This window comes from Polistes dominula, unplaced genomic scaffold (assembly GCF_049000335.1).
Source record: "Polistes dominula isolate Pdom_NZ unplaced genomic scaffold, Pdom_raw_medaka contig_31, whole genome shotgun sequence".
Classification (NCBI taxonomy): Eukaryota; Metazoa; Arthropoda; class Insecta; order Hymenoptera; family Vespidae; genus Polistes; species Polistes dominula.
This window is the reverse complement of record NW_028300925.1, coordinates 1,346,842-1,359,210: the sequence shown is the minus strand read 5'-3', so window position 1 is coordinate 1,359,210 and position 12,369 is coordinate 1,346,842. Positions and strand designations below refer to the sequence as shown.

At 31.8% G+C, this 12,369-nt stretch overlaps 2 protein-coding genes across 3 annotated transcripts in view; one reads left to right on the top strand and one right to left on the bottom strand.

The window, feature by feature from the left end:
• The window catches only part of Rim (Rab3 interacting molecule), a 102,946-nt gene that overhangs the window by 5,193 nt on the left and 85,384 nt on the right, over positions 1-12,369 (top strand). The window contains 1 exon segment of the mRNA XM_089171178.1: positions 2,060-2,264. Coding sequence (XP_089027304.1) covers positions 2,060-2,264 — 205 coding nt within the window.
• On the bottom strand, positions 8,348-12,314 carry LOC149032944 (uncharacterized). 2 transcript variants are annotated; one of them, XR_016176127.1, is made up of 3 exons: positions 11,818-12,314; positions 9,812-11,288; positions 8,348-9,423 (listed from the first exon to the last, which is right to left on the bottom strand). XR_016176127.1 is itself a non-coding variant. In XM_089171184.1 (2 exons), exons 1-2 carry the CDS (start codon positions 12,054-12,056, stop codon positions 11,108-11,110), a joined length of 420 nt encoding a protein of 139 aa, XP_089027310.1. In that variant the 5' UTR covers positions 12,057-12,314; the 3' UTR covers positions 8,348-11,107. The 2 variants fall into 2 exon arrangements, 1 of the variants encoding a protein (XP_089027310.1); XM_089171184.1 differs by having other exon boundaries at positions 8,348-11,288.

Genomic DNA, 12,369 nt, shown 5'->3' with positions numbered 1-12,369 from the left:
ATCTTTTTGCTCCTTTTTTTTTATATTTATTTATTTATTTATTTATTTTTCTTTTTGTATAGATAGGGTTGTTGTTGTTGTTGTTGTTGTTGTAGCATGAGTTTTAGAAAACAAATTTTATCTCTAGTAACAAATAACTTCGATAGAGTCCAATAGAAATTGATCGAAGATAAAAAAGAAGTAGGATGAGAGAGAGAGAGAGAGAGAGGGAGAGATATTTATCTTGTCATCTTCATCTTTTATTTTTTATTTTTTTTATTTTTGATTTTATTCCATTGTTTTTGCTATATTATATTGAAATACAAATATGTGTAGTATATCGTATAACAAATAATTGAAATAATTCGATGGAAGATGATCGAATAAAATAAAGGGATGGGTGTGGGTTATTAAATTGAATAAAGACGAGGATTATTTTATCAACATCATCATCATCTTTTCATCTTTTTTTTATCTTTGATATTTCTCTTCTTTAGAAAATAAATTTGTAAAACATTCAATTTCGTATTTTCTCTTGACAAATAATTTTTAATAGTCACAGATAAAAAAAAAAAAAAGAAAAGAAAACAACAACAACAACAAAGTAAGGAGGATATTTTCTCTTGAAGTTTTTCTTTTAGAATGAAAATTGAAAGGCTGTATTCGTTTGACGTAAATAGAATTCTTTCATTAACCTTAAGTGTATCTCAATCCCTGACGTATTTGAATATTTTCATTCTGGAGCAACAGATAAGGCACGTAATGACGCACGTTCGACAACGACGTCCCTAGTACTCGTTTAATTTTTATCCAACGCCTTATACACCGAGACTAAATTGGTTCAATGGGAACGATAGTGAGAGAGAGAGAGAGAGAGAGAGAGAAAGAGAGAGAGGGTGAAATAGAGGGTGAAAGAGGGTGAGAGGAATTCGTAGGACCGTTGACGCCTATTTTGACGTCACGACGATGAGTCGACTCACAGAAATCCTTGAACGAGGACGTAAGCCTACCTCGGTCAAAGGATTCTAGGAAAATACCTATAACTATAATACATACAATTTCGAATGGGGTGTTATTTGCTTTGCTTGTTATTGTTTAAAAAGTTACTAAGAAAGAAAAAATATAAAAATAACTATAATTCTCGTACTTCCGTCGCGTGCTTGCCTATTGATTTGTTCTTTCCTTCTTTTTTTTCTTTTTTTCTACGTAAATCGAAGAACGACCTTTTTTTTTTCTTCCCAACAAATTTGTATAAAAAAATATGGTAGTATTATTCTATATATATATATATAGGATTCTCGTAGGTATTATCAAATTTTAGAGAAGAGGTTTTTTAATATAATTTTCAATTTCATATATTTTTATACTAATTTATAATTATATAATTTATATCCTATATACAGTAATGTGAAAATATTACCTCAAATATAAAGAGTATTGTCCTAGTGGAAAAATTTAGTAACTTAGATATGATATATATTAAATAAAAAAATTAAATTAAATTTAATAAGATAAATTAAAAATATTATTAAAATATTATTATTATTATTATTATTAATTTAATTGAATAAATTCGATATTTATTATTAAAAAATAGTAAATTTTAATATAAATATATATATATTTAATTGAATAGAATTTTTTTGGATAGATCAGTCGAATAATTTACATATTACCTCCTTCTTCTATCAAATTTTGTAAGAGTAAGATTCTAAGAACCTTTTCTTATCTTTTTCTTTTTTTTTTAATTTTTTCTAAAAGGATCCAAAAGTTTCGTCAAAGAAATATTATCTGTTGACGATTTTTATTAGATTTTTTATGCATATTTGAAACTTGCATTTGAATAGATCGAAAAGAAAGTAATAAAAAGGATACTCGTCTGGAATGGTTGAAGTTCGTTCTACGATTGATATTTTCTTGTATTTCGATTTTTCTTTCTAACAATTTTCTTCTTTTTCATCGACATTTTTCCTTCCTTACTTCCTCACTCTTCATTTTTTTTTTTCTTTCATTCATACCACAAATTCTTTCTCGTATTTTTTTTCTAATAACGTCCAATATGCGTTTATTATGTTTGCAGACGAAAACAGGACGAGGTACAGGTCCTCGAAGAAACGATACGAGCTCGCTCGGAAAAACACAAGAAGGCTGGGGTTGAATTAAATGCAACGTGTCAAGTGTGCATGAAAACCAAGTTTGCCGATGGCATTGGTCATAACTGCAACTACTGCCATATCCGGTGTTGTGCACGTTGCGGTGCAAAGATCACACTACGTTCGCGTGGGGTAAGTTTAGAATGAAATTATTATTCAATAAAGAAATAGAACAACAACTATAACATAAATGAAATGTCAATAGAAGATTTCAAACAAATCAAATTAATTTTTACTATTTTTTTACACACACCCACACACATGCATCTCATGTGTTGTTTTATTTTTTTTTTTTTTGTAATTCTATCGATTTCGTACAAATTCATTCAAATTATGCGTGCATATTTTATTAACTATTTTCTATATGGTTTGTTTGTTTTTTTATTTTTATTTTTTTTTTGATTAATATTCCCCTTATTAAATTTTTTCAATTATTTTTTAATTTATTTATTAAATTGGTCTCCTGTAATTACGATTGGTATTTATTTTCAATATGTTTCGTTGTTGTTCTTATTCTTTACGTTTGATAATACAATAACTGTAGTAACACGTTTAGCAAAGTCGATTTTAATGCAGACCAATAAAACGGTTAACACAAGAAGTTCGCATGTAAAAACGAAGGGTTGGAAAGGAGACTATATAGGTGGATGTCAGTTTCATAGAAATACTCAGGAAGGTAGTCTAGGTTTCGCTAGCATAAAAGACGATAACCGAACAACGTGTGTTTTGTAGCGTTCGATTCAAATACCTGGAAATAATTGACCTATAGCTAAAGTATTTTTTCTCTTTATCTTTATTATCTTTATCTTTATCTTTTTTACTCATTCTTTTACCGTCATCACTAATGATAGGGTACCAATGATGGGTACAATTTTCATCTAATGAAACATAAGATCAAAATTAATTATTATTCTAAGTACGATAATAGATATGTAATGTTTAAACAATCTTAAATATTAATAAAGTATATTAGAATAATAAAATAATTGTTAATTAATCGAAAAGAATGTATATTGTTATTTAAAATCTCGGAGTATATGATCCTCTTCGAAATTCACTTTAAAACTGGTACGTTGTTCTCAATAAAATTTGTTATTATTATAAATGTTGTTTATATGACTTTCTTTATATGCTACATATACATAAAGAACGTAATATTCGAAATAAATAGAAATTTTCTTATACCGAAAGTCATGTAAACAACATTCAATAAGAAAACTCTCACAGATGACAATGTGTCAGTTTGAAAGTAAATTTCGAAGAGGATAGTTCATCGAACTTATTTTTCGTGCTTTTTGATTACAATTTACATTTGTTTCGATTAATTAACAATCATTTAAGGTATGTCGAACATTTTAATACACCTCACTAATATTTTCGATTGTTTCAATGTGTTTTATATTTTTTTTTGTTCCTATAACTTCTCTAAAAAAAAAAATAAGAAAATGATATCTGTACGTTTTTTAACATTTATTTTTAATTTGAATTATTTATAAACCCTTAAATAGGGATGAAAATGAAAACACGATGATAAATGAATATAGAAATGTGAGAATCGTGTAGTTTATTTTTGCAAAGTCCCATATCTTCTTGTAAGTAGTAATAATGGTTATGCAGTAATGTGGTTGTGCAGTGTCAGAGACACGTGAATTAAAGTTGGTCCGTTGGTAATTTTCCTAGACGCGATAAATTACTGCTGACGACTAGATCGTTGAGGTTTTACCTACGATATGCTTTTGTGAAAGTCACTGGCCCGTCTATAACCGAATATTACCTTTGACGTTTCCACGAGATTATATGTATAAACGTCGCTAAGAGAGATTCTCATCAAGAGGATCACGTCGATGAACGATACGAAGCCTGTCGTATTTCCCCTTAGACTATTGATTTTGACTTGTCAATGAAATTAACGTCCAAAACGTTTCATACTTATATCATATCATTATCATTATCATTAACATTTCATACGTTTATCCATTTACAGTTCATAACATTATATATATATATATATATATAAACTAATTAACATTATAATTCTTTTTTAGTTTATTTTTTTTTTTATCATCATCATATTTTTATTTTTATATTTATGTAATTTTATTTTATTTTCTTTATTTTTTTTTTTTTGACAAAATCTATTATTCACTTTACAGCTAACAATTATTCATCTCGTTTTAATTATTTTCATGAAAATTATATAGTATAAGATATAAAAGTAACGAACAATATGATATATGCTAATTTATTTTAATATTAATTATTATTGTGTGATTAAATTATATATATATATATATATATATATATATATATATATATATATATATATATATATATATATATATTTTTTTAATTTTTTTTTATATTTTTTGAAATAAAAATTATTTGATCGTCACGAAAATGTCTTTCTTTTTACTTGGTGATAAAGTTGTACAATATTGTATGCGTAATATAAATATATAATAAATTAATAAATATATAATAAAAATAAATATATATATATATATACATATATAAATATAATTCTATTTATTTTACATGTATTTTTAGAATTATTATAATTTAATCGCAAAATAATAATTAATATTAAAATATATTAGCAATTATCATATTGTTCGTTACATTTATATCTTATATTATAATTTTCATGAAAATAATTGAAACAAGATTGAATAATTGTTAATAATTTCTTAATAATATCATTTTCAGATTTATTATAATAATCTAATCAATGTTTGTTATTGTTTATTTAACGACAAGTTTATATTTATCATTTCCGTGATGATTTCTCTCTCGTTCTCTTTCCATCTCGTGTTTCTGTTTCTTTCACATTTACTACTCTGGTCAGAGTTGCCATTGTTCTGAAAGAATCGATAACCACTACAAACTTCGAGCGTACGCTTATGTTAGAGTCATCGTCGAAGTGTCAACGCGACGTGGATAAGCGACGTGGCGAAGAAGATCGTTAATAGCTCTCTCTGGACACTGTCACTTGCGACGCCATTCTTCTTTATTCTTTTAAAAGACACACGAAACTACTTTTACTTATACACACATATACACGTATAAACACATACACGTATCCTTTCTTTTTTTTTTTAGAACTAACTTCTTTTTCCTCGACCCTCTTCCTTCTAACATCTCGTTCCACCCCTCACACTCGCATTCTCACCCCTTTTTTTTTTTTTTTTTTACTTCTCCTCCTTCTTACTTCCTCGTTTTATTCTTTTTACAGTTTTAATGTTACGCTGTTCTGTTCTTTACATCGAACTTTGATTTTTGATTTTTACATCTTCTAATTTTTAATTTTATTTTTTAAATATTACTCTTAAGTTATCAAAATATAATTATACGTTGATTTCCTTCTTTTTTTTTCTTTTGGTGATAAATTGCACAATATTGTATGCGTAATATTTTTGTTTATTTTATTTTATTTTATTAAATAATATCGATTCTACTCTATATTAACTTTTTCTTTACTGTATATATTATTCAACATAAACAAATATTGTGCGCGTGAAATGATTTAAAAACAAAAAGGGGTGAAATCTTAGGGACGATATAATATCTTTGATAATGAAATATTATTGAAAAATTTCGTGTTAATATTTGATCTTTTTGAGTTTACGGAGATATACGTTAGGCATGAATGATTTTGTTCGTTTCGTAATTATTATTATTATTTTTTATTTTTTTGTCGATCGAGAAATAATCGATCATCGTGTATCGTTTGGTATCTTCGTTGACGAGCTCGAGACAATCGGCGTCAGGGGCATAGAACACATTATCATTTGGATCGATACTATTTCCTACCGACAACGACGAGCGTAGCGCGTAAACGACTGACGTATATTACTAGCATGCGAGTGAGATATAGATAGAAAGATAGAAAGATAGAAAGATAGATAGATAGAAAGGTAGAAAGGTAGAAACAGGAAAGACAGAAAGACAGAGAAAGAAGTATTGTGGTAGAATCGGACACGCGTGTTTCAACTGTTCTACAAGGTGGGGGTGAGGATGGTGGAAAGAGAAAGAGAGAAAAGGATAGAATAAAGGTAGAGTCTTCTTCTATTCGTCAGGGACACACACGCGAGCATAATGAGAGAATAGAATATCGTAAGCCGTGTGCTCGAACGATACGCGACATCATCGATCGAAAATACGAGAGGTCGACGGTGTGCGATAAAACTGGTAGAGGGGGATACTAAAAATAGTATTACACCTAAATGATATAAAAATTTGAACCCTCCTCTACCTTTTTATCATCTAAAAAAAAAAAGCTTATCACCATTTGCGACAAATTATTTGTTTTATTTTTTCTTTCTTACAATTAATTGTGCCCATAATTATGAAAGTGGTTTAAGTCAAAATTAATAAAAAAAAAAAAATGAGTTTATCAGTTAGTTATTATGCACTACATTATTATAAATTAAATAAATTCAATGTCATTTGAAAACGATATTATCAAAAATGAATGAATCGTTAGATAATGTTTGTTATTTCAATATTATATAGAATTCATATAATGTTTAAGTATAAATCTTTAAATATCTCGAAACAAGAGATATATGACTTAGATCATTTTCATAATTATGGGCACAATTATCATCTCATCATTTTTAATAGATAATGACATTTCATTTTTCAGATAACCCAATATTGTTTTATTTTTTAATACTGATTTTTTTATAATATTCTTTTTTCTTTTTTTTTTTTTGTAAACGACACAGTCTTCTATCTTTTTTTTTATTTTTATCGTGATATCCAATGAGAATATTTTTTTTATGACTTCACTTTTTTCTATATTCATTTTGTCGAACAATAGTATAATTCATAATATCAGGACTTTAAATGATAGAAAAAAAAATGTTCGAGAACACGAAAGTACACATTTTAAAATATACGTATTTCAATTGATTTATAATAAAAAAAAAAAAAAAACCCACAAAAATTATTTGTTTTCTTTCTTCTGAAGCGACTAACATTTTGTACGTATCAAACAAGTGGTAACATAAATAAATGATCAAACATGGATAGAGCAAAATAGAAAGAATGAGAGAAAAAGGGAGAGAAAAGACGAGGGTAAGATTTGGGGATGAATTTAAAAGAATTTCGAGTCTGTTGGGTTAGGTAGGACCATTCTATCTATAAATAAATCGGAGGTACATCCTACGCAAAGTAGTAACGGTCAATGATTATACCAATCTTTCTGAGAACGGGACAAATTAGAAAATGAAAGAGATAAAGTAAGAGAGAAATAAAATAAATAATAATAAAAATAAGTCAAAGAAAAATAAAGTAGGTAGTTGGAGGATGACTACTCGTGGCCGTGTACGCGACATTGGCCGGCTGGGGGGGGGTGGTTGGGGTGAGGTTGGCTCGTTACGCGTTTTCTTTCTTTCTCTTCCCTTTTCTTTCCCGTCGTCACGGTTTAGGCTCTGCGTGGGAGCTTATGAATGGGGCGCGTCCCTGCGTGACGTCACCACGCGAGAACGTTGGACGCGCGATAGTGGAGCTGGTCTGGTGGTGGAGGTGGTACCGTGTGGATGGTGGTGGCAATGGTAATGGGGGTGGTGGTGGTCTGGTAGTGGTGGTGGTGGTTGTAGCAGTGATGGTGATGTTAGTTGTAGATAGTGGTGGTAGTGTGTGTTAACACACACCCCTGCTGCTGCTTGGCCGGGATAGGTGTGTGAGATATAAGGGGTGGGGGGTGCGGCTGACTAAGTCGATGGACGGCGAGATGCTGGGCTGGTTCTGTCGTGCGCGGGAGGCGGGTAAACGTGACGCAACATATTGATCTAAGTTTCGTAGTGCCGACTCGCACTCCTGCTTCTACAGAGAAACGGGGGTAGAAGAAGAGTAAAGAGAGGAAGAGAGAGAGAGAGAGAGAGAGAGAGAGAGAGAGAGTGATAGAGAACTTGCTGGATACGAAATACGGGCTTGCTCGCTCGGTAAACTTACGGGACTTGTAGCAGTACTTGCCCTGATCTTACCATCTAGACGAAGAGAATGTGTTGCAAGGGATGATCTTAATAAGAAATGATGATAGCTATGTATGTGTGCGTATATGTGAGAGATTGAAAGAGAGAGGGAGATAAATGAGACATTTTCTTTAGAGTATATTTAGCTTGATTATTATGATCTTTATAGTACAATCAACAATGTTTTATTATTGATGTTTTTATTTTTAGGAATATATATGGTATTGCATGTTTAGATTAAGGGTAGTTTTATTAATGATACAAATTCATTTGTTATATAATCTCATTTGATTAGTGGGTAGATTGTCTGAATTATATTAGAATTATATTTGTGTCGGTGTGTTTAGAAATTAAATGAGGATTTATAAAAATATCTCTTTTCACGGTTTTTTCTTCCTTGTCCTTCTACCACCATTTGCTAGTGACGTTCCTGAAGGGTTTCTGTTCTGTCGTATCAACGATAGAACCATCCAAGTTGCTCGCTTTTCCATTCTCTTTTCTTTTCTTTTCTTTTCTTTTCTTTTTTTCTTTCTTCCTTCCTTCCTTCCTTCCTATCAAATAATTCTTTCTTGGACGATGTCAAGAGATGCGATAAAGACCTTTCACAAACACGCAAATTATATATCGGTATTCAAAGGAAAAGGAACGAATTGTTCGTGTAGTAGACGCAATCAAATATATTTCCTTGATAGAAAGGAGAAAATCGTTCATCTCGTTGTTGAAATTAGACGAGGTAAGAAATAATTTGGAATTTGAGAGAAAGTCGATAAAAGAAGACGAAGACGAAGAAGAAAAAGAAGAAGAAAAAGAAGCTTTCTTGTAATCTTCAGTGCTATTTTAAGAAAACACCCGAGTACGCGATGACGACAACAACACAACGATTGCAAGCACAACCCCCTTTACGGTATAAACTTTTGTATGCATCTCGTTTCGTCTTTACTTCGCTCGCATTACGCTTGAGCACGATTTTAGGATAGTCTTCTCTAAAGTAGAGAGAAAAAAAAAAAGAAAAAGAGAGAGAGAGATAAAGTCAATGCGATGAGTCTCCAACAGCAACACCGGTGTAGGCTCTACTCGGTCTGAAGGGTCGTCTGAGCACAGCTGCCACTCAGCCTTGTAGACTTTGTTGTCTGAAAACTGAGGCCCATGGTTCCATCTTGCCAACATCTTTCTTCTACTACTATTTTTTCTAATTCTCTTTTTTTTTTACATATTATCTTTTCGTTTCTTCATCGATATACCAAGTGTTTGTCTTATTTCTTGTTCTTTTCTTTCTTTAATTATGTCATAGAAGAAAATGATTAATCTGTTATCTGTAAATATAAACCATATATCTCTGTCATATATGTTATTATTCTATGCATTCTCTGTATCTACATTTGCATAAATTTAAATTTACTTATATAAATAATTTTTAAAGTAAAACTAAAGTTATATATACAAATGATAGAATTTATTATTATTCAATTATTAATATTAAATTTATTTTAATTGAACAAACTTAAGAAGTATCAAGTAAATAATTTATAATTGTCAAAATATAAATATAAATTCTACTTAAGAGAATAAATTAAACAAATTTTTCCAAAATTAGATAAAATAATTGTACAAAAGTGTTCCTAAAAAAAACAAATATGATACAGAAAGAATAGAGAATAGAAACGTATGAAAGATTAGCTCATATAAAATCGATCGATCGACCTTTCCCTCGGTAGGTACCACGACCTCTCATCATCCAGGACGTTCATCCTCCGGTCATCTTCCTTCTCGAATAGAACGTCATCGCTTTCGTCCTCTTTGCTGACGTCATTGGTTGATAGTTGCTTTACACGTTATACGATAAGGAGGACTTTTACTACGACATAGGACTCGTACGCGCCAAAGCTTCAACGATCAAACGATTCGAATTAATTAGTTCCCTTAATTAATTCATGCAAATCCTATTCCCATCGAGATCTCATTAATGTGATCATTTATCTTATGAGATCTCATTTGCACGTATTATCTAATACTTATTATACAATATTTATCAACTTTTCTTTCCATTTACATTCTTCTCTCTCTCTTTCTCTCTCTCTCTCTCACTTTTCTCTCTTTTTTATCTGAACGTACCAATTTCAAAAAGATGAGAAATGGCACGGATGTTGTACATAAAGACAATATGTATCAACGTTGAAAGGATTCGGATACGTAGGTACGTGTGCGTTTTCTCTCTTTCGGATGAGAGGGTGGAGGTTGGTTGGGTGAAAGTGGGGTGGCAGGGTGGGAGTACCAAGTGAGGGTGGAAAGGGGTAGCGCTCTTGACATATTGCTACCTAGGCAACTCGACGAAGTGCTCTTCAGGGCTCCCTCTCCCAGAACTCTCCTGTCTTTCCCGCTTCGTTTCTCGGTCCTCCAGCTGTACTTTGATCCAACGCGGGCTGACCCACCAGCAGTCTGCACCGAGATTCGCTGGGCGTTGCAAGTCTTGTCGAAAAGGCTCCTTCTCTCCCTTTCTCTCTCTCTCTCTCTCTCTTTCTCTCTCTCTCTCTCACACACTCACTTTCTCTCTCTCTCTCTCTCTCTCACACACACACACACATACATACTGTTTTCAAAACTGGTGCGTACAGTGTTTCGATTAACTCAGTTTACAAGTGAATCTTAACGTGAACAGGTGCGTGTGAACTCGGTGGATCTTCTTGTGAATCTCATTTTGTAATTTTTGTTTGATTTCTTTATCTTTCTATGTTTATTTTCGATCTGTCGTCGGTGGATGGATGAGAGTGATGCGTTTGAGATTGTTCTCAGTTGCCAACCGTGACGACGAAGAGAGAGAATATTCACACAGTTCGATCGGATCGTGTTCGAAGGTCACGTAGTACGCGGACTGTCGGGAGGGCGGCGGGCTTCTGACTCGTGACGAACGATGCGTGTCCTACTTCGGTTAAAAGGATGTGCCACAAACGTCCTCTTCTTTCTATTCTCCTCCAACCCCTCCTTCTCCTCCTCCTCCTCCTACTCCTCATTCCCCTTCTCCTTCTTCTCTTCATCCTCGTCATTACCGCGGTTGTCCATGTCCATGTCCACGTTCACGTCCTCGTCCTCGTCCTCGTCCTCGTCCTCGTCGTTCCCGTTGTCGTTTCTTTTTGTGAACACTTTCACAACGTTATTTCTCATCGCGTTTCTTTGCCGCTCCCTTTGGAAATGGGACAAGCAGTTTTTATTTTCGTGTGACTTTTATAGCGCGAAAATATAACCTATCGCGAGTTAATAGGACGATAATTGTTCTCATTTATTTTGTTCGATAATCGATTAATTATTTATTTATTATTCTAGTATTTTTATTTAATTTGTAAATACAACTTTTGTATCGTATTTTTATATGAATGATCGTTGATTTGTTTGCTTGTTTTTCTTAAGTGAACGAAACTAAAGTGAGAAGAACGACAAAAAGACAAATAAAAAAGGTGCAAGTGCGTTCGTGTTACAATTTAGTGAAACACCATCGGGTTAAGGGAAGGGGAATATAAATAAAATTATTTGTGATTTGGATTTTTAATTTTAATCGTGTAAGTGTTGAATTCATTAATCGATATTCATTTCTATTCAAACAATAATACATATTTCCTCAGAGAGTTGCGCCATTCGTCGAAACGAAATAGAAATCAATTAACGAAATATGAAATAGATTTTCCCTATATAGTTTCGAGTTAATTATGTCTTACTTGTTTATAATGGAAAGTTTTAGATCGTAGAAACAAAATGAAAAGCCATATACAATATCGAGTTGTTTCTCTCGTGTGAACGCGTGACTGGAGTTACAATTTGTCGGTACGCGCCACACCGTAACCCATTCGTAACTCAATTCCGAATGTAGTTCTCGAAGAACCGCTAGGTGCCGCATGCTTATCGCACAAAACCACCCCCTAACGACCACCCCGTCGACTTTACTAGTGTAGTTCATGATGCCTCACTGGGTACCTCATATATTGTTCAAAAAACGCAATATACGCATCATTTAAAAGATCTTTCCCATAGGAATATAAACAAAATCTCATACATATGTTCGAACAATAGATGTGTACGATTTTTATTTAGGTATATATATATAGATTATATGATCGACATTCACGATCCAATTGATCGATTTGATTTTCATTAGACATAGAAAAATAAAAAACAAAAACTCGTCTGAAAGACTCTAACGAGATGTTAGTTTTAATGGTAGTACATACATGGTAGTAGACAATATTTAATAGTATTTTAATAATAATAGA